Genomic DNA, 19,410 nt, shown 5'->3' with positions numbered 1-19,410 from the left:
CGCAAGCTGGCAAGACAAGCTAACGGGTGACCCTCTTTCTACACGTGTGCTTCTTTTACCGGAGCCCATGAGAAGAACCTGAAACCACGACTCCTCCCTATATTTTTTGTTTTCATTTGTTCTGCAACTGAATAAGTTAACAAAAGGAAGTCAGACCGATTCTTTCAATTTGGCTTATTAAAAAAAAAAAGAAAATAGTCTGGGTGTGAACTTCTCTCTCAGGCTTCAGGATTTACCGTCACTTTATAAACTCCTGAAAATAGGAGTTTATAATAGGAGACTCCTGACACCACCTTCACAAGCAGTGCTGCCTATCTTCCCCGGGATTGTTTAACAAGGAACGTTTTGTCATCGGGGTAGGTTTCATGAATACTATACAGGTGAATAAAAAAATACATATATTCTCTTTGAACAAGAATCCCAAGTCCAGGCATGTGGAAGGCTGCGGTGCAGGGACCGGCGCGGGCAGGAGGTCCCCAAGCCCCTCACGAGTGATGGCTGTTGATCAGGCTGCGGAGCTGCTTGGCCACGGTGTCTATCAGCTTCTGCTTGTCCCTCTCGTTTTTCCGAAACTGGGCAAAAACGTTGTTTTTTCTGCTCGTGTCTCTCATCCTGCGCAGAGCAGAAACAGGTTATGGCACAGGTATCGCTGCTCAACATTGCACCCAAGCCCCACAAAGGAATCGCATGTAAAGTGCCCATATTCAGGCTCCTGATAGAGAGAGGAGGTGACTGCATCTAAAGGCTCTGCCCCAGTTTTTGTCATGTATTTGTGTAAAGACAGGCATACCAAGCCACATACAGGCTTTACACAGTTTGCATTTTTGCTTTAAACCCCGCAAATCCCAATCAATGTCACCGTAGGGTCCACCTCTAATGCCACAATGCATGAAACCCTAAAGCCTCTCATTCTCCCCCTCCAAACAGCTTTTGCTACATCCCCAGGTCCCCTTCTGAAGTGGTAAATGACAACGCTGCAATATTAGGAGGAAATTAAAAAAATAGCATCAAATCCACAGCATTAAGGCTTCTTACTTGAAATGGTGCATTGCATGCGGCCAAGAGATGGCAGCCGGAAACGTTCAGCATTGTGAACTAAAAATATTATACAATATTATATAATTTATATTAAAGGAAGGAATCCAGCACTGGTTTTCCCCAATATAAAAATCTTCTTGAGATCTGTACTTTTTTAAAACTACATTTAATGCATGAAGTGGCGTACTCATCTCCAAGAGGTCTCCAAAAAGCCAGAGACAAGAAGAGCGGGAGGTGGGATGGGACCTGAAGGTGAAGCTGGTGCAGCTCCATCTGTCTCCGCCATGCAAAGCCGGGGATTCATGCACGCTTGCATTCACAGATGCTTATTTGGGGGGGGCCAGGTCTTGTTGCATGCTCCAAGCGTGAGCTTTACGCAGGCAGGGCATGTGCTGGGAAGGGAAACCACCCTACAAGGGCCAACCCTTCAACAGCTCCTGAAGGTATCAATCAGCCTCAACATCCAACCCGCTGGTTCTCAGCCGGCACCGCTCTTTTATAATACCACAATTTGTAAATGATTTTCTCGCTAAATCAGATCTGGCAGAGGCTGATGGCTTTGGACAAGTCACATAAGCCTGCGTTTTTGGCTTTGGGGACCTAAATGAAGCATTAAAGTGACTGGGACACAGCGCTGAGAGTCCCTGGGAAGTTGGCACTTTATCAAACCAGGGGGTTTTTGAGTTAACTGAGCCCAAATCAAACCTCTTGAAACCTATTTAACTGATTTAAAAAAAAATAAAAATCTAAGTTTTTTCATGCTTAAATCTTCCTAAAAAGAGCCAAAGGGAATCTGAAATGTTCCCAAAAACATCCAGCTTGGAACTGGAAACAAGGATAACAACTTTATCCCAAAGGCTGTTTTGCTAAAGTTATAAGTGCCCAAAGACACAGGATTACAATCGAGCTGCTTTCCCAACAGTAACAAGATAGCTTGGAGCACTATTATTCAGCAAAATAAGTATTATTTTTTTTCTTTCTCTATTTTTTTTAATCCAAGCAGGTTGCCAGCTGCTCCACCGCAAGAACCAGGGAGCGATCCTACCGATGGGAAGCGGGGTTTTCAAGTCGCACAGATTAGAGGTGTCACAGTGTCAGGAATTTTGGAAATAACCCTCCTCCCGCGGGACACCTCCGGCAGCGCTGTACAGCTCCAGCGGGTCTCAAAGCACTTTACCAGGAGGGCTGAGAGCTCTGTTTCTATTTCACAGGCGACGCAAGCGACATCAGAGGCATTGAAAGTAAACCTATACCTTCAGAAACTTCCACCCAGAGCTGTACCCATCACTCTACATCACTGCCTGCTGCAGTAACCCCAGGTAACGTGGGGGGAATTTAGAGCAGAGCATCCTCTGCCCTAAGAGCCCTCTCATCCTGGGCATCCTCGGAGCCATCTCCGATCCCGTGGGACCTGTTCAGGTTCCATGAAATCTTTTTGAAGTAACACATGTTGTACGTAAGAAAACTTTTGCAAGTGTTTTAACAATTTGAAGGGAATTGCATGGATAAAGCTGCTGGATCAGGCTGAAAAAGCAGTCAGAGCACTGATCCCACAACAAACCCACAGAGGTGGATCTGTTTAACTGGGGATGAGTGTCTGGTGGGGATGGGAGCTGCTGGAATCTTCAGACATCATGTGAAGGTAGAGGCACTAAGCTATTAAGTATTATTAATTAATTAATTTGCCCACAGGACACAAAATCCTGCAGAAGGTGGGTTGTGCTGTGCCAGGGACCAGGCAGCATCGGGAGCGGCTGCATCCTTGGGAGAGGCTGAGCTTGCAGATCCGCTCGAGGAGGCCACGCCGGCTCCGGTCCTGCCGTCGCAGCCCTGCAGACGAACACCGAGCCGACGCAATGTGGTTGGTGTCAAAGGCGTTCAGAAACGCCAGCCTGTTTCTTTATCAGCATTTGGCTATAGGAAGCACCCGGCCCCTGCTCAAGCAGTGCACCCAGACACCAAGAATATCGGGTTTGAAAGAGGGAGGCAATGCTTTCGAGCAGCTAAGCAGCTCTTTGGAGGATTGACACTTTTATTTCTTTAAGCGTGTGCCTGCAGAGCCCTGGGACAAGCGAGCCCAGTTTTGTAACGTGGTCCCTGTGCACTAGCGCAAGAATTAAAAGTAAGAGGAAGGGAAAGAGAGAGCTCAGCGCTGTCCCCACCCCTGTCAACAAACACCACTTTCAATAGAGCCAAGCTTTGTTTAAATTAATCTATAAGAAAAAAAAGCAACAGAGTAAAAGCTCCTCTTTTAGCTCTAATTAGTGCATTTGAGACGATAAAGTTACCGAAGGGAACCGTTTCAAAGACAGCTTGCATTTAGATCATTTAGTGCTCCATTTAAATCAAACAATAAAGTCACTGCAAGGTGAGGGTAAAAGCCCAAGCAAGCAGCATACTTACACTCGTGATATCCTATGAGAGATGTGTGATTAGGAAAAGAGATAACGATGAAAACAGGTTACAAAACGAACCAGTGGATCAGAATTTCAAGTCGCCTTGTCGGCAAAGCTCAGCTGCCTGCGGAGAGGGCTGGGGAGGTGGGCTCGGAGCGCAGAGGGGAGTGGATGTGCCTGAAGCTACGGCCAGGTCAGTGCAGAGTCTCGAGGGAGCTGGAGCTGGTGGATGATGCACGGAGACTCCCCAAAGGGCCTGAAGCCCAAGCGGGGACAGGGCAGAGCCCGCCGGAGCATGCAGGCGATGCCATGCCGGCGATGCCACGCCGGCGATGCCACGCCACGAGGATGCGGGAGATGCAAGTGCCAACCCGGTGACTCCACAGGGGCTGCCTCCGGAAAGCAAATCAGATACGTGAAGATTGCCTTTCAAATGGGAGCCCTTTTAGGGAGAAGGCTGGCAAGCCAAGCTGGGGTTTGTGGCTTTTTAATACCACCACCGAGCACGGATGCTGCACGCTCGATTACTACCTGGGGCAGATGGCCAGGAGCATGGAGCTGCCCTCCTGCTGTCCCACTGCCTTCCCAGAAACTGCCACGGATCCCAGCTCACTGCCTGCTTCCAGTTCCCTGGCTCTTCCAGCTGCTTCATGTCCAAGCTCTCAGATTTTTGATAGCTCTTTATTTTACCATTTTGTTAATAGCTCTGAACATATCTCACGCTTTTGCATCATCGATGTCAGGTTGCGAATATGTTGCAAATAACACAACATACTACACAGCACGTATAAATATGTATATAAATCCAGTGCTATAACGTATAAAAGTGCTTTACACACAGCAAATACCTATATTTAGTCCCTGTGTACCATATTGATAACATTTGGATGTCATGAGCTGCTGTGAAATTAGCTATTCTCCTCTGTGGGAGAGGAGGCGGTACGGTCATGTGGACCACAGATAATACAGATGCAACTCCAAAGCTCAGAAGCACACCAAGGCTGGTCTTCTAAAGGTTTAGCCCTAACTCTAAACTAGTCAATTCCTCCTCTACAAGCAACGGAGAAAGAGAAGAACCCCCAAAACCAACTCAAACTCCTCCTCAGGGTCCGATTTCATGGTAAACCTAACCAAATCTAACTGCAGCTCGCTTATCCTGCCCGCTCCTCCATGCAAGACTTAGCAGTGGAGTGCCCATGGCCTGAGCTGCTTGGAAAATTATTATTTTTGGCAGGTGACTTCACTGTCAGATCAGCTGGAAGACCAGCTGCGAGGTCTGATGGTAGCAAAGGGGCAGGAGTAGGGCTGATCCTCCCAATGAGAGCCTGGAGGTCTACCAGAGGAGGGGTCACCTGGGCCACCTCCTACCACAGGCACGATGGGCGAGTGGTGGCACTTCTCTCCCACGTGCTAGAGGGGTTACAAGCGAAGCAAATCCCACTCTTTGGGTTTGCAGCAAACTCACGGGCTTTCCCTCCTTGCTGTTGACTTGTAGGACTGGCACAAGCCTCCTTGCTGTCATCCCAAAGCCCCGCAGAAGCCACACAGTGCTCGCCTGGCGCGTCCCAGCACTGCTCCTCCGCACAGCTCCAGGGCTCGGGCTGAAGCTGTGCAAAGCCTATGAACTACAGGCTTCGAAGAGGCTCACGTTCAGCCTTATCAAAGAGCGTGTCCTCGCTAAGGGCAAGCTCTGGAGCACACAGCCACCTAACGACACTGTCCCTGTCCCATAGCTGGGCTTTTAGCGCTCGATCCTCTCCATGGATCCAACACAAGGGAGATACACGTGCTTGCAGGCTAGCAAATTTGAAATGATTTGGAGGGCTTGAGATACAGTGGAAGTCTGTTGTAAGACAAGGAAAACTCTACTTAAAGAGTGAAGCAAAAAGACAGACCCTCAGCCAAGTCAATGAGTTTTGATACAAAACCTGGAATTCAGGTTAGTGGGATAAAATAGGATTTTTCTATTTGAGCTCCCACTGTCCACCCAGGGGTGAAATCTTTGCTCCCTGGATCACAAGGAGCCTCCTGCTCCCCAGGCTGCTCTGTCCCAGCACTGCACGTGATGGAATGAGCTGCTAAAACACACACTTGCCCAAAGCGAGATGGGGGTGAAAACTATCCCGGGTGTCCGGACCCACACTCACTTTTCCAGCAGGATGAGGGCTGTTGTCGGGTTCACACGAAGATACTTGCACGTGGGTTGCCCGTAGTCGGCCAAATACGTCGACCAGTCCCACTGGATGAACAGATCTAGGAGCTGCAGCAGCCACGGGAAAGAAAAACACAAACAGAAATAAGATTTTTAAAAGCTGGCGAGAGAGCAGGTGGTTTATCTGAAAGCTGGCAAAGATCCTGGGCAGGTGGTGTTAACCACAAAAAATGGTTTGCAGTCTTTATTACTGTATTTAATATCATTCTGCTAATATTTAATTATTAACTTATTAATATTTAATTATTATTTTATTAACATTTACTATTAATTTATGTATGGCTCTATTAATTTAGCCACAGTACACTCCTGTTACCTTATGTCTATTTTTGGGGTGAACTAGCAGTACAGGGGCTACGAGGACTGAGACATGCTGAGGAGGCAAAGCTCCCCGCCACAAGGTTTTCTCATCACGCTTGCAATATCTCAACATCTTCCAAGCGCTTTGTAAGGATCTCTAATGATGGGAGCTCCCTGGGGAGGTGTAGGACCCATCCAGGAGCTCAGGTGTTTATCTCAGGTGAACACTGGGGGAGACTGGGTGGCCCAGGTGGTTTCCAGCTGTTTGTTACAGAAACCATGGCTGACCCCAGACGCGGGGGAAGGAAAAAAGGGATTAATTCAGCCGCCGGTGACAGTCTTTGCTCCAGACCCCCAAAATTCGCACCCAAAGCCCTTCACCTCCACAAAGGATCCCCTTGGCACCCCATCCCTCCCAGCCGATTCAGATGAGGGATAAGTAAACTACAGCCCAGGTTTCCTAAATGCCCTCTTCCACCCTACCTTTTGCATCCTTATTTTCCTTAAAACCCAAATAGGAGCTCCCATGTCTTTCCCACACGAGGACCTCCTCACCCCTGCGAGGACTTGCCTCTCCACCTACCCAAAAGAGCACAGCTGAGGACGTATGAGATGCAGCCTTCATCTCCATCATCTGAAACAGATTAATTAGGAGCGGCTGCATTTCCCCCCCCCAACCATCTGCCTTGGAGAGCTGCTGTGACCATTGTATTGCAGGACAGGCTGCCAAGCCCGTGGACGTCTTCATCACCCGCGTCTGCGCGTCCCGGCGCCCACCACTGAAGGCCGGAGAAGGAGGACCATCCCGCGGCCAAGAGAGGACCATAGAGGGCTCATTGTCCCTGCATCTCCATGGTTTTCCTGGAGGCTCCAGCACTGTTTAACAACACATCCCACCCCGCCAAGAAGGGGATTTAGCTCCTCCGAGACCTCAAGGTACAAAACAAAAATGTGCAACAAGATTCTTTTTGACTATGTAGGTCAGGGCAAAGAAAACAAGCTGTCAGGAACAATCCCCCGGGCTGGCGGGGGGGACGGATTAGCCGGGACCTAAGAGGGCTTTTCCAGCCCTTGGTCCCGCGCGGCTTTGTACAGCGGGTCCATTGTGTTAACTACAAACCCGAGTTGAACATCATTGGCAGGAGTTTTTTCCAATAGGCACCTTCAAGAGACAACCTTAAATATGATTTCACAGGCTCTTTTCATACGGCACAGCGGGGCCAAAACTCTTCTATCGGGTTTGCCGGCTGCTGGGGGAAGCTGCATGGTTGTACAGGCTAAATCAGATCCCCCGCCAACGCACCAAAGTCCTCTTGCTGGTGGCCCTGGGGGGCGGCTGAACGTGTCTCTGGCAAACCACGAGCACGGCAGCATGAGTTATTGCCGTAGAAAGTGCATGACCGGACCGCCGAGTGGCCAGGTAGCCATTTATGGGGAGTGGAAATAAAGCCCCAGAAGAAAGCGACAAAATAAGAACCAAAATAAAAAGGTGAAGATTAGAAGTGGGTTAGAAGATGAAATGAAAAGCATCGGGAGGTGTTATAAAAGGAGGCTGGGGGGGACAGCAGAGGCTCAGGGAACCGTGCAGGAGCTCAGAGGATTGGTAAGGAAAGGGCTTGGAGAAACCTCCCACGCATGTCTCTGAAAGAGCACAGCCAATCCAGCATTTTTAAGCAAAAGTTGGATGAAAGACCATCTAGAGCAGCTCGACCCTTGCTCTCCAGCTCAGGAGCTCAAGCCAACGCTTGCCATTCCCACCAGGGCCAGACGACGAGCGGCTGGGATGGCACACAGCCCTCGGTCCCACAGCCATCCCTGTCCCTCAGCTTTGCTTCAGCTCTGCTCCAACTCAGTTCAACTCAACCAGGTTGAAGCAACGCAGCTCTCCCACACGAGGCTGCCAGGCTGCTGGGCTTTGCCGGCATTGAAGGTCCACCACCACACCTTCCCTTGCGCTGGCATCGGCCTGAAGGGATGGTTGGGGTGAGTTATTTTATGGACCTGTTTTAACATGGACCTCTTAGAGCGGGTCCAGAGGAGGTCATGAAAATGGCCAGAGGGCTGGAACACCTTTGCTATGAGGAAAGGCTGAGAGAGTTGGGGTTGTTCAGCCTGGAGAAGAGAAGGCTCTGGGGAGACCTTATTGAGGCCTTTCAATATAGAAAGGGGACATATGAGAAAGATGGAGAGAGACTTTTTACCAGGCCCTGTAGTGACAGGAGAAGAAGCAATAGTTTTAAACTGGAAGTGGATTGATTTAGATTGGACATAAGGAAGGAATGTTTTAATATGAGGGTGGTGAGGCACAGGATCAGGTTGCCCCGAGAAGTTGTGGCTGCCCCATCCCTGGCATCCCAAGGTCACATTGGATGGGGCTTGGAGCAACCTGGTCTAGTGGAAGATGTCCCTGCCCATGGCAGGGGGGTTGGAACTAGATGATCTTTAAGGTCCCTTCCAACCCAAACCGTTCTGTGGTTCTATGATTTTACTCTCATCCATTATGCCATTCAGGTAGCTTCAGCTGCATGCATCGCTACAAGAGTGCAACAGGCACATTTGAGAGAAACCCCAATGACCTGGGGGTGCTGGCTGACAGCTGGCTGAACGTGAGCCAGCCGTGTGCCCAGGTGGCCAAGAAGGCCAACAGCATCCTGGCTTGTATCAGAAATAGTGTGGCCAGCAGGACTGGGGCAGGGATCATCCCCCTGTACTTGGTGCTGGTGAGGCCGCACCTCGAGTCCTGTGTTCAGTTTTGGGCTCCTCACTACAAGACAGACATTGAGGTGCTGGAGCGTGTCCAGAGAAGAGCAACGAAGGTGGTGAAGGGTCTAGAGCACAAGTCTTATGAGGAGCGGCTGAGGGAACTCAACTGAGGGGTTGTTTAACCTGGAGAAAAGGAGGCTGAGGGGAGACCTTATCGCTCTCTACAACTACCTGAAAGGAGGCTGTAGTGAGGTGGGGGTCAGTCTCTTCTCCCAGGTAACAAGCAATAGGACAAGAGGAAATGGCCTCAAGTTTCTCCAGGGGAGGTTTAGATTGGATATCAGGAAAAATTTCTTCACCAAAGTGGTTGCCAAGCATTGGAACGGGCTGCCCAGGAGTCACCATCCCTGGAGGTATTTAAAAGACGTGTAGATGTGGTGCTTAGGGACGTGGCTTAGTGGCGGACTTGGCAGTGCTAAGTTAATGGTTGGACTCGGTGATCTTAAGGGTCTTGTCCAACCTAAATGATTTTGTGATTCTAAGTAAGCCCCATCCTAAACGTGCTCGCATCCCAGGCTGGACCTTCCCCGAGCGCTGGGAGAGCCAGACTTCCCCCAGCCGGCTCACGACAGTGACAGATAGCCTGTGTATTTTACAACTGTTTGCCCACATCCATCTTGCCCGCAAGGAAGGTCCGAGGATAGCTGGGGCCGGCACCTTTGCCCCCCCCGGTTGCCGCACGGCACAGGGCATCGCCGGCGCTTGCAGGGCTCTGCCGTGGGTCGTGCTCTGTAGGAGAGAGGTCTTGCAGGAGGAAGCCTGACGGCTCAGGGCAAGCTGTCTCGAAACGATTTATCTGTCACATAAATGTGGTTTTATTGGTTTTACTGTTTAAACTTTTCACCTCTGCTGCTAAATCTGAACGACCAAAAAAAAAAAAGAAAAAAAAAAGGAAAGGAAAAACCCGCCTGCGCAGCGGCGCTGGGCTGCGGCGGGCCTGCCGGGGGAGATTCCAAATAAAATATGCAAATACCATTAATTCTTCAAACTAGAGTCTCCTTTTCAAAGCTATAAATCAAACTTGACAGCACATACACTGGGGGGAAAGGAAAAAAAAGAGGGGGGGAAAAAAAGAGGAGCTTTTACCACGATGATATGAAAGCAGAAAAACTGGCTCAGAAGGCTGCAGACGTGCTGCGTGCGCAGAGCAGGGCTGCGAACCTGCAGCTTCCTGGGGCACGAGAAGCATCTTTGCTGCAAGGGCGGGGAGAGGTTCACGTATATATTTATAAAAATGAAGAAACGGAGAATGCTTTGAGTATGCCTCCAAAAGAAAGGTACTGAAAGAAAAAAAAAAAAATTGCTTTTATATGCACATATGAGCTCTTACTCAAATGGTGATTCAGGAGAGGGCAACCCTGGGAGGAAAGAATTAAACTGGGAACCAGTTCCCAGCCTGCCCCAGGCTCCCCTTGGCAGGGGCCAAGAAGCACCTTCTCCCCATTTCCTTCAGTTCTACCTCGAGAAATGCTTCCTTTTCACTCTCCTTGTAATACCACCATCTCAAATTCTTCAGAAATGTTATTTTTTTCAAAGCAAAGACATGTTTTTACAGCCCTCACATCAAGTACAGGGAAAGAACGGTTGCAACTTAATTGCACGCTGGTGGCAAAGGCAATGGGGACGTCACGATGACTTTGCAAACTTCTCCCTCCAGAACCAAAGCAAAGCGGGGCAGTATGTTCTCTCTGACACGAGATGATGGTGCTGAATCTGGATAAAATTCTTTCAGCGAAGCCAGAAATAACACAGTGTGAATCCAAACTGATTCCAGCACTCCTGGAACAAGATCAGAGAAAGCACCAGCATTTGCACGCTTGTGCCAGTGTCACAGAGGGCTCTGCACAGACCTGGGAGATGATGCATGGTGGCTAGAAATAAAGAAGATGGTAGGAAAGGGAGACTCATGTTTTCCAAGATGAAAATAAATACACACAAAAAGCCCTTGTCCTATCTCAGAGAAGTCAGGATGATGTTGCAGGGATAACTCTAGATACGGGATCCTCTTGGCCCCGAGGACCTCTCCTCCGCTCCTCAAGCCTAAGAGATGAAGGCCCAGTCTTACTGCAGGACAGATGAAAACTCCTGAATTCCCCAACTTCATGCAACATCTGGTTCTTTTCTTCTCTCTTCCCTCTTCTGAACTGATGCAGTGCCATTCTGAACATCCACAAACAGGGATTTGCACCCAAACGCTTTGACCTGCAGGAAACTTGAGACACCCCAAATGCTCTGGGCTCATGGGCAAGTCTACTGGAAGAGGAGTGTGATCATCCCCTGTTAGCAGAGGGAAGAGCTTCCCAGGACAGAATCACCACCACACCAGACGTGATATTACATCCACTGCAGCAGGAAGCAAAACTCATCCAAATTAAAAGCGAAGAGCAACTGTTCACAACCGGAGCTGCTCCAAGACACGAGGGCAGCCTGCAGTCCAGCCAGAAATGGAAATCACATCTTTCTGCTCCCCAGCAAACAAACTTTTTGTTTCTTCCAGTCCCTGCTGAAGGGATTTGGTTGCTAACAGACATGCATTTCGGTCCTGTTAAGGCCAAAAGAGCTGTCATCGCCTCTGCGCTCGCGTCTGTGTCTTCCCCCATGCCCCAGCCCTTTTGCTTTTTAATATCCTGACTTTTGGGGGCTGAAATCCCACATGAACTATCAGTATTTATAAAAGGCCCATCACCAAAGGCTATATGGCACAAAAGCCTCATGGCTATGCAGTAACTGGAAGGTGAAAGGAGAAACAACCCCATCCTGAAGACTAACTCTCACTTTATTTCAAGGTCTAGGTCTCTTCTTCCTGGAGAAGTAAAGGCTCCGGGGGAACCTCAGCACAGTATTCCAGTACTTAAAGGGTGGCTACAAGGAGGACAGAGGCTCTCTCTTCACAAGGAGCCACATGGAGAAGACAAGGGGCAATGGGGAGAGGTTGCACCAGGAGAGGTTTCATCTTAGTGTAGAAAGAAATTTTTTACAGTGACAACAACCATTCACTGTAACAACCTTCCCAGGGATGTGGTAGAGTCCCCATTGCTGGAGGTTTTCAAGATGTAGTTGGACAGGGTGCTAGATCATCTCATCAAGGCTTCCTTTCCCATGAAAGGTTGGACCAGATAATCTTTCAAGGTCTCTTCTAACTTAGGCTGTTCTATGGTTCTGTGATTCTACCCCAAAACCAAACATCCCTTCCCCTCTTATCCACCACAGTATTTACTTCCAGTGACAAGACAGACCATCAAGACGGCTTGAAAAGGACTTTCCCTTAACACCACCATCAGAGTATCAGTAGGTCCACCAGCGATGAGACAGTGTGAGGGCTGGTGGGAAACACCCCATAAAGACCTAAACCTTCCCTTTGATAAAAGCCCAAATTAGGGAATTCTTATGTCCCTGCAGCTATTAATTACCCTTTTAGTCCTTTTTCCTCCAAGTACAGTGGGAGACAGACTCTCTCTACTAGGAGTTGTTGACTTTCTGTGGTGCTCAGGGACCACATGTTGGAGCTGGCCGGAGCCGGGCTGCGAGGTGTTACTGCCTGACATGCCTCCTGCAAAGCACCAACTGCTATTAAAAGAACCCTAAACAAACACCATCAGCACACGCGCACACACACTGAAGGATGAAAAGGAAAGACGACTCAAGACCATTAGCTGGCAAATCTTGCAACCTGTTTCAACAAATTGAAACACAATTATCCTGGATTTCTCACATCCAACCAAGCTAAGGGAATGAGAGTTAACTTGCTGCATCTTTAAGCAGGAGACAGCCAGGCGTCTGGAGGAGCCTGGCCTGGATTTAAGTGGTGCCAACAGTGAGTGCAGGAGATCTTCCTTACGGTGGGTTTTGGGGGGAGGTTCGGATCAACACAGAAGGGACAGCTATGCCACAGGGTTACAGCCAGGCTTTTGTGATGAGCTTTACGTCCTCTGGATGCCAGGGCGCAGAGAAGTGTTAATTAAGTCGGGTTTGGGGGTTTCCCAGCTGGAGGCAGCACTCCTGCCCTGAAACCTGCTGAGGGTCATGTTCCTGAGCAACTGCTCTTGCTTTCTGGGGGCAGAAGGAGGGAATATTTTCATAACCAAGCTGAACCCAGCTCTAAAAAGCTCTATTATCCCTCCTTATCCTTATAACCTCTTTCCCCAGCCTTTGTTGTGGGCAGCATGCAGAATGAACAGCCTTTGACCCAACACCTTCTACAAACCAGCTGTGCTTCTGTTTGCAAGAGATCACACTGCTAGCTCACAAATCTACTGAGATCTTTTCTCTAAAAAGCTCATTTCACTGATTTAACACCACAGCTCCTTTGATAAAGGTGACAACAACAGGCTCAGAGGAAGAGAGCACTCAGGTCCTACCATCATCCCACCTAAACCCACCTGTACCAAGGGACAAGACGCTTCCAGCAGGACCAGAGAACACCCCGGTAAGACCTGATCCTGCTGGGTACCTCCATAAAAGCACAAGAAACTACTGAATGCAAACCAGTACCAACTCCCAGTTTGCCCATGCCTAAGCTTGCTCACAAACCCATCCCCACCACCGATCGAGCAGCCCCTACTGCCAGCCAGCAGTAATTGTTACGGAGCACAAAAGCCCAAAGAGTTTCCAACATCAGCAGCCACAGACAAGTACATTCAAAATAATTTATTTTGGTGAGGTTTCAATTATGTCTCATGGGAAAGCAATACTGAAAGAGAAAGAAATACTCTAACCCATGGGGAGACGTGGGTTTGGGCAATAGCATTACCAAGAAGAAAAGGCACCAGGAATTGGAACATGATGTTCGTTTGCCTACTTGTGAAAGAAATGGAGGGCAAAATCGTGGCCTAAATGAAAGCAGGAGCAGATTTGTCACCAATTTCACTGGAAACTTAAGATTTTCTCCACATATTGAGTGCACTTTGTGCAAAGGGGTGGACAGCACCCATGGTAACCTGATGTTGCACGAGCCAACGTGACGCACAAGCCAAGCGATCGACACACACGGAGCGTAGGGAAGGTTAACCTTATTTTAGGTGCTTACCAGACCTGCCTGCAAGAGAGACATGGACTTCTAGGAGTTACTGCAGACTGAAGAGTGCTGTCCAGCCTGCTTAGACCTCTCTGTGAGGCACAACAACCCTACGCCCAAGTGACCCCTCCAGGTCTCCTGAGCAGATGTCCCACCCGGGGCTGTCCTTCCTCCTGAAGACTCATGCTGGAGGGAGGAGAACCGATCCCAAGCTCCTCACCTTACATTTTAACTGGACTGATTTTGCAAGTTAAGGCAGCAATTTTATCTTTCCTTCCCCCCCCCCCCCCCCATTTATTGTTATCTGCAAAAGTGAAACAGTTCTTGGAAAAAACATGAGAAGAATCTGGAAAGATTTACGGCAGATGGAACAGTATGTAACGGAGAAAGATTTGAGACCAACAAAGCCCTAATCTATACAGTCTGGATTATTGTCAGATTTGTATTATTGCCTGTTTATAGGGGTTTATATTTGTTACATCGGATTTCCAGGGCAGGCTCTCCAGAAAGCTTTTTGCCTGCACTGTGTGCACAGAAAGGTCTTCTGGTTTTCCATCTGCAAATGTTCATCACTTATTAGGAGGATCAGAAGATACTTATTCCAAGGGTCTCATTAAAATCTTAACAAACACAATTTCACCCTAAAAATGTTGTGTTTCTGGTTGTAGGTCACTTCTGCACTTACAGCAAAAAAACTCCCTTTTGTGTTAAATATGGCTTTGAGGAATCCACCTTCTACTCCCAGCCTGCGACACAAAACCACATGAAGGAGCCACGAAAGGTTGTCGGGCTTCAAGAGAAGTGACGCGAAGCAGCCCAAGAGCGAAGGGTGTGGGACGCTGAGGATTAGCACGTTGTGTTACACTGACAGTCTTGAAGATGGCTGGAAAGTCCCTACCAGCTTCGTTCACGCTCCTGCTGACTTTGATGGTGTAGGGTCATGGCTTTAGTCATTCACTGGAGGCTTGCCCACAGGGAAGGGTAAACTGAATTCTAGGGAAAACCCAAGTTTCTCTGACCATTGCAAAGCACTGTGCAATGCTGCTTGAAAAAAAAAAAAACCAACAAAACAAGGCATGAAAATTATTTGGTACAAAACCACTGGGATTCCAATGTTTGAGAATAAAATCAGTCAGTTCTAGCGATAACCGCCCCGACGGGGGATTTTATGAATGGCCAAAAGAACAAAAGGAAACTCTGCCCTGCTGGATTTAGTAGCCAATTTGCACTCATAAAAATAATTATTTAGGCTCATCAAATTCTCCACGCAGGTTCACAAGTTTGCATGGTGCTTTCCGCCCAGAGAAGACGACCGTATTTCTACCCTCCAGACCCTACAATCTGCATAAGACAAAGAGACAATACTGGGCAGCAGCCAAAAGAAATAAAAGAGCCTTGGAAGACCGTTCTCCAGGGACTGCTATTGAATAACACTTTGCGTTTCCATTTAACCATCACAAAGGGGGATTCATTCCCAAAGCAAAGATGTCTCCTTTAGAAGCATCCCCCCGGTAGCCTCTCCGGCTCAGAGCTTTGGAGGGCACAGCCACGAGGTGCGCCCACCACTCTGCCTGGCAAGGATGGAGCCTGGCTAAATACTTGGGGTCAGCGTCCGAGGTTATGGGGAACAAATTTGGGATGCAATGCTTGAAAAGCGCTTAGCTTGTAGATAGTTATTCTTAGAAGCATTTTTGAAGCTATTATGGGGAGGAGAAGCTGGATTTGCTAATGGTAAAAGATGCCCTGCTCTGCGGTCGGCAGATGATGGCACGGTGTGTGCAGGTACCCCTTGTATACAGAAATAACCAGCTCTGCTGCTATAGTCCGGGTGCATATAGCCTCGTGCATTCATCTGACTCGCCCTACCTGACCCACACTTCAAAATCAGTGGCTCCGAAGAAAACATTAAGAAATAACATGGAAAATCCCAGTATCTCAGCGGCAGGTCAGGACGCTCTTGTAAGGAAGAAGAAGAGTTAACAAGAGCACAAAAAAACCACAAAACCCCCAAAACACAGGAAAGTGGGTTGAGAGGGGAGAACAGCAGCACTCCTCCAAATAAGCCTATAGACAAAACCACCTCTGTCATTGACCCTATAGTATCAGAGGGGAAAAAAATCACTTTAAATGCCACCTTTCTAGGGGAAAATGTTCCTAATTAATTGACAGAGCAGGTATTCGCAGCCAGAAAGATTTTGGGCTGGGAGGTGTTAATGCTCCCCATCTGCTGACAGTCAGCAGCAAATTGAGGTACCTGCAGCGTGATCAGGGTCTGCCCAGAAGACAACTGAGCCACATTTTCAGATAACTACAGCCCTGCTTGGTGCCACCGGCAGCCAGGACATGATGCCCAGATACCCCGGTGAGGGGCACTATGTGGTGTTTTCCCCGTGGCGGGGGGGAGCTGGGACAAGGAGAGCCAGCAAAGTCTTTCTGAGCTCAACAATTAGGGTCTGTCCTGTCCACAGTACAAGAAAGCCATGATATTTGAATTAAACCGCTCCCGCTGTCCCTAAAGGCACTGGCATCACCTTCCCCGAGCCCCGCAGCCCGGCACTTGCCAGGTACCAAATCGCACCGCGGGGCCAGCATGCCACAGTTATTTTTCCTGTTGCTCAGCTGATGCCAAGCCCTCTGCAAAGTTGCATTTTTCTTTTGTTTACACATTAAAAAAGGGGATAAAAAAAAAGAGGTGACCTCTCGCTAACCCCAGCCGGTCTATGAGAAGCTGCCGCTGCCTTCACCTCCGAATGAACTTTCAGATTATCTCAGACAAGATTCACCTTGCATTGAACTTGTACCCTGCGCGGCAGCACACAGTCACGTAACCTTGATTAAACATTACAGCGCAACGCGGCTATAAATTTAATGAGCATTATCGGCACGCTTCCTCCCGTCGTCCTCGGGCAGGGGGAGCGATGGAAATGCTGGGAGCCACTGGGAACCAGCCTGGTGTGCACCGGAACGGGCAGGAGATAGAGAAGCAGCTATTTGAGGGAATAGGAGAGAGACAGAGCAGCTCCTGTGCTGTCCTCTGCTCCTGTGCATGCAATGAGTTGTGTACGGGCTCTGCAGCAGCTCCTGCAGGAGCGAGCGACTCCGGGTGCCCACTGTGAGAGGGGACGACCCGTGGAGGGCTTGCACGGCTTTCTGCTCCGAAGACCCAAGAAAAAAACAAAAAGAAAAGAGCAACAAGGTGCAATAATGGGTCCGGCAGTCCCTTCACCCAGCAGGAAACCTTTCTCGGGCCACGGCCTCCTAAACTCTGGCTGCCCTCTTCACGCAAAGCGGTGCAGCCTGTCGCTGTCCTCCCATTTATTTTCGAGACACACGCGTGACGGGAGGCAGAGGCAGCCGCCTCATCATCTCCCAGCTGACACGTAAGGAAAGGGAGAGCTCAGCATCCGCGCTGGCGGCGGCTATTCCTGCCACAGAGGTCACTCAGCCGGTCGAGAGGAGAGAGTCTGGGCGGCGAAATAGATATGCTCAAGTTCAAGTGCTTGAAATACTTTCTTTTTTTAAAAAAAAACAAAAACACAACACTCAAAACTAAACTAATATATCCCCCGCTTTTCATGATAACTTCCTCCTTATCCTTGGCGGTTTTGTTTAGCAGATCTATTGTTCTCGGCGAGCCTTGCCCTGGGGTCCAATTTGACTGTGTTCTCATTTTTCCCCCTATGTAACTGATGCTTATTTCTTTAAGCTCTACTGTAAACAGAAAACACACTGCAGTGCCCTTGCCTGGCTTTGCAGGAGGCAGGCTCAGACCTGGAACTACTTCTTTTTGTGTTTTTTTTTTTTTATATAGGAAACAAAAAGATTGGGCTTGCTTGCTCCAAGGATTCAAACACCTGCGAGATGCGGGAGGACGGCTGTGGTACCTGCGGGTGGTCCGAGCTCGGAGCGGGGACCACACGGCTCTAGTGCTGGCTCTGCTGCTGCTTTGCTGGATAAATGGCCTTTTTCTGCTTGCAAGGCTGGAAACATGCCGGTTTCCTAATTATAGACCTCTATCAATGTTCATTAGGGGCAGGGGCTGAGGAGGTAAGCAGCATCGTTTGGAGGTGGCATGAAGTTCTTCGAGGAGCTCAGGGTGAACAAGAAAGCCACCAGACAGCATCCCCCTCGATGGGGTGGCACATGGGGAACAAATATAAAATCAAAATAAAACCCTTGCAGAGGGGAACACACCTTGGGATGGTTCGAGGAACGCAACAGGAGATGGGGGTTTGGGAAGGGTGGGTGATGGGGGCACCAAGATGCAGTTTCGTGCTTCCCATCATTTACTTGTCATGGGTTTGGTCCTCACCCAGAGAAACGTCCTCGCGCCAGCAGACAGCAAAGGGGGAGCTTGGGGGATGCAAGAACTGCTCGTGCTGCAGCACTGAGAAACCATTTTGAGCAAAATGAGCATTTTCCCCCCCATTTGCTGTCCTCATGGCCCCTCTCCACTCTGGTACCTGCACCAGCCTCCCAGGAGAAGACTCACTCCAGCACAGCTTGCAGCAGCCTGTCCAAAGGAGATGGATCCAGCATCACTCCAGAAGAAACTGGTGACACTGGGGTCTCTGCCCGAGACAGGGGATGCAAAGGACAGGGATGAGGGGACGGAGGAGGTGGCTTCAGATGCTGTCGGCTCCCACCAAAAAGGTTCGCTCAGCTTTGCAAACACACTGACTTCCAGAGATGTCCCCCCGCAAAGGCACCATCATTCCCCCTATCTAGCGGCGTCACCTGCAAAACTAATTTGGCCCGTGAAATAACCCGGCAATTTGGGTGGTTGATTAGAACTATTTTTATAAGGCCGCGGGATATATATTTCCAGAGTCTGAAATAGTGTTTGGAAAACAGCGAGAGCCATTTAGAGCCATTTAGCGTATTCTACAGAGAGGCAGACGCACAAGCAAATGGATATTTAAAACAGCTGTGAAGACAAGACTGGTAGGAAACATTTGGCTAAAAGCAAACACAGAAATAAAATAACTTTGCAGAAGGTTAGAAATCAGTGAATTTGGTAATGCCTGACTACAGGAAAAAAATAATTGTATTTCTTCAGCTTCTAGAGACTAATAAATTACCATGGAAAAAGTAAAGATTAAAGTCCATTATTTCACCTCCTATTTTCCATCCACACTGTAAAGAAGTCTCTTTTTTGGTTGAGTGAACACCACCAAACCTCCCCTTAGGACAGCTTATCACTCCTCTTAGCATCTACAGGATAAAGCAAACTTTACACGCCAAGGCCACCAAATCGCAGGGCTCCAGTTGGCAGCAATGGGCGAGCCGTTGCTTTTTGGGGGGTTCCATGCTCTAGATCCCAGACTTCCAGGTGAGCCCCCAAAAAAGTGCTTCCAAGAAGGGTTAAAAGAGGAGGATTTAAAATTCACACTCACGTCAGGTTTGTTTGGGAGCCTGGCCAGCCACCTCTCGCCCTACAGAAACCCTCTCCTTTCGAGAAAATATTGAGCTTACTTGAACCTGTTGCATTTTTGGTGGGTGCAAACCATTTGGGGAACTTTAAATTTGCAGGAAACTAATGTGTAGGGGAAAAAAAAAATACAGCATTCTTGTGTGGAAAGCATGAAACACTTGCTTTGGGCATCCTGAAAAACCTCCTGAAAATACCCAGGGTGACCAAAGCCCAGCTGCCAATTAATTAAACCCCCAAACCCTCGCAGGGCACA

General features: G+C 48.8%; 1 protein-coding gene across 1 annotated transcript in view; it reads right to left on the bottom strand.

Annotated features, from left to right (window-relative positions):
* Positions 1-485: 485 nt before the first annotated feature.
* Positions 486-19,410, bottom strand: part of EXOC6B (exocyst complex component 6B) — a 249,023-nt gene continuing 230,098 nt past the window's right edge. The window contains exons 22-24 of the mRNA XM_010580807.1: positions 5,582-5,694; positions 3,442-3,453; positions 486-612 (exon numbers count right to left, since the gene is read on the bottom strand). Coding sequence (XP_010579109.1) covers positions 486-612; positions 3,442-3,453; positions 5,582-5,694 — 252 coding nt within the window. The remainder of the gene's footprint in view (positions 613-3,441; positions 3,454-5,581; positions 5,695-19,410) is intronic.

Source organism: Haliaeetus leucocephalus, unplaced genomic scaffold, assembly GCF_000737465.1.
Source record: "Haliaeetus leucocephalus isolate CR32 unplaced genomic scaffold, Haliaeetus_leucocephalus-4.0 Scaffold741, whole genome shotgun sequence".
Lineage (NCBI taxonomy): Eukaryota > Metazoa > Chordata > Aves > Accipitriformes > Accipitridae > Haliaeetus > Haliaeetus leucocephalus.
This window is presented reverse-complemented; position numbering and strand designations above follow the sequence as displayed.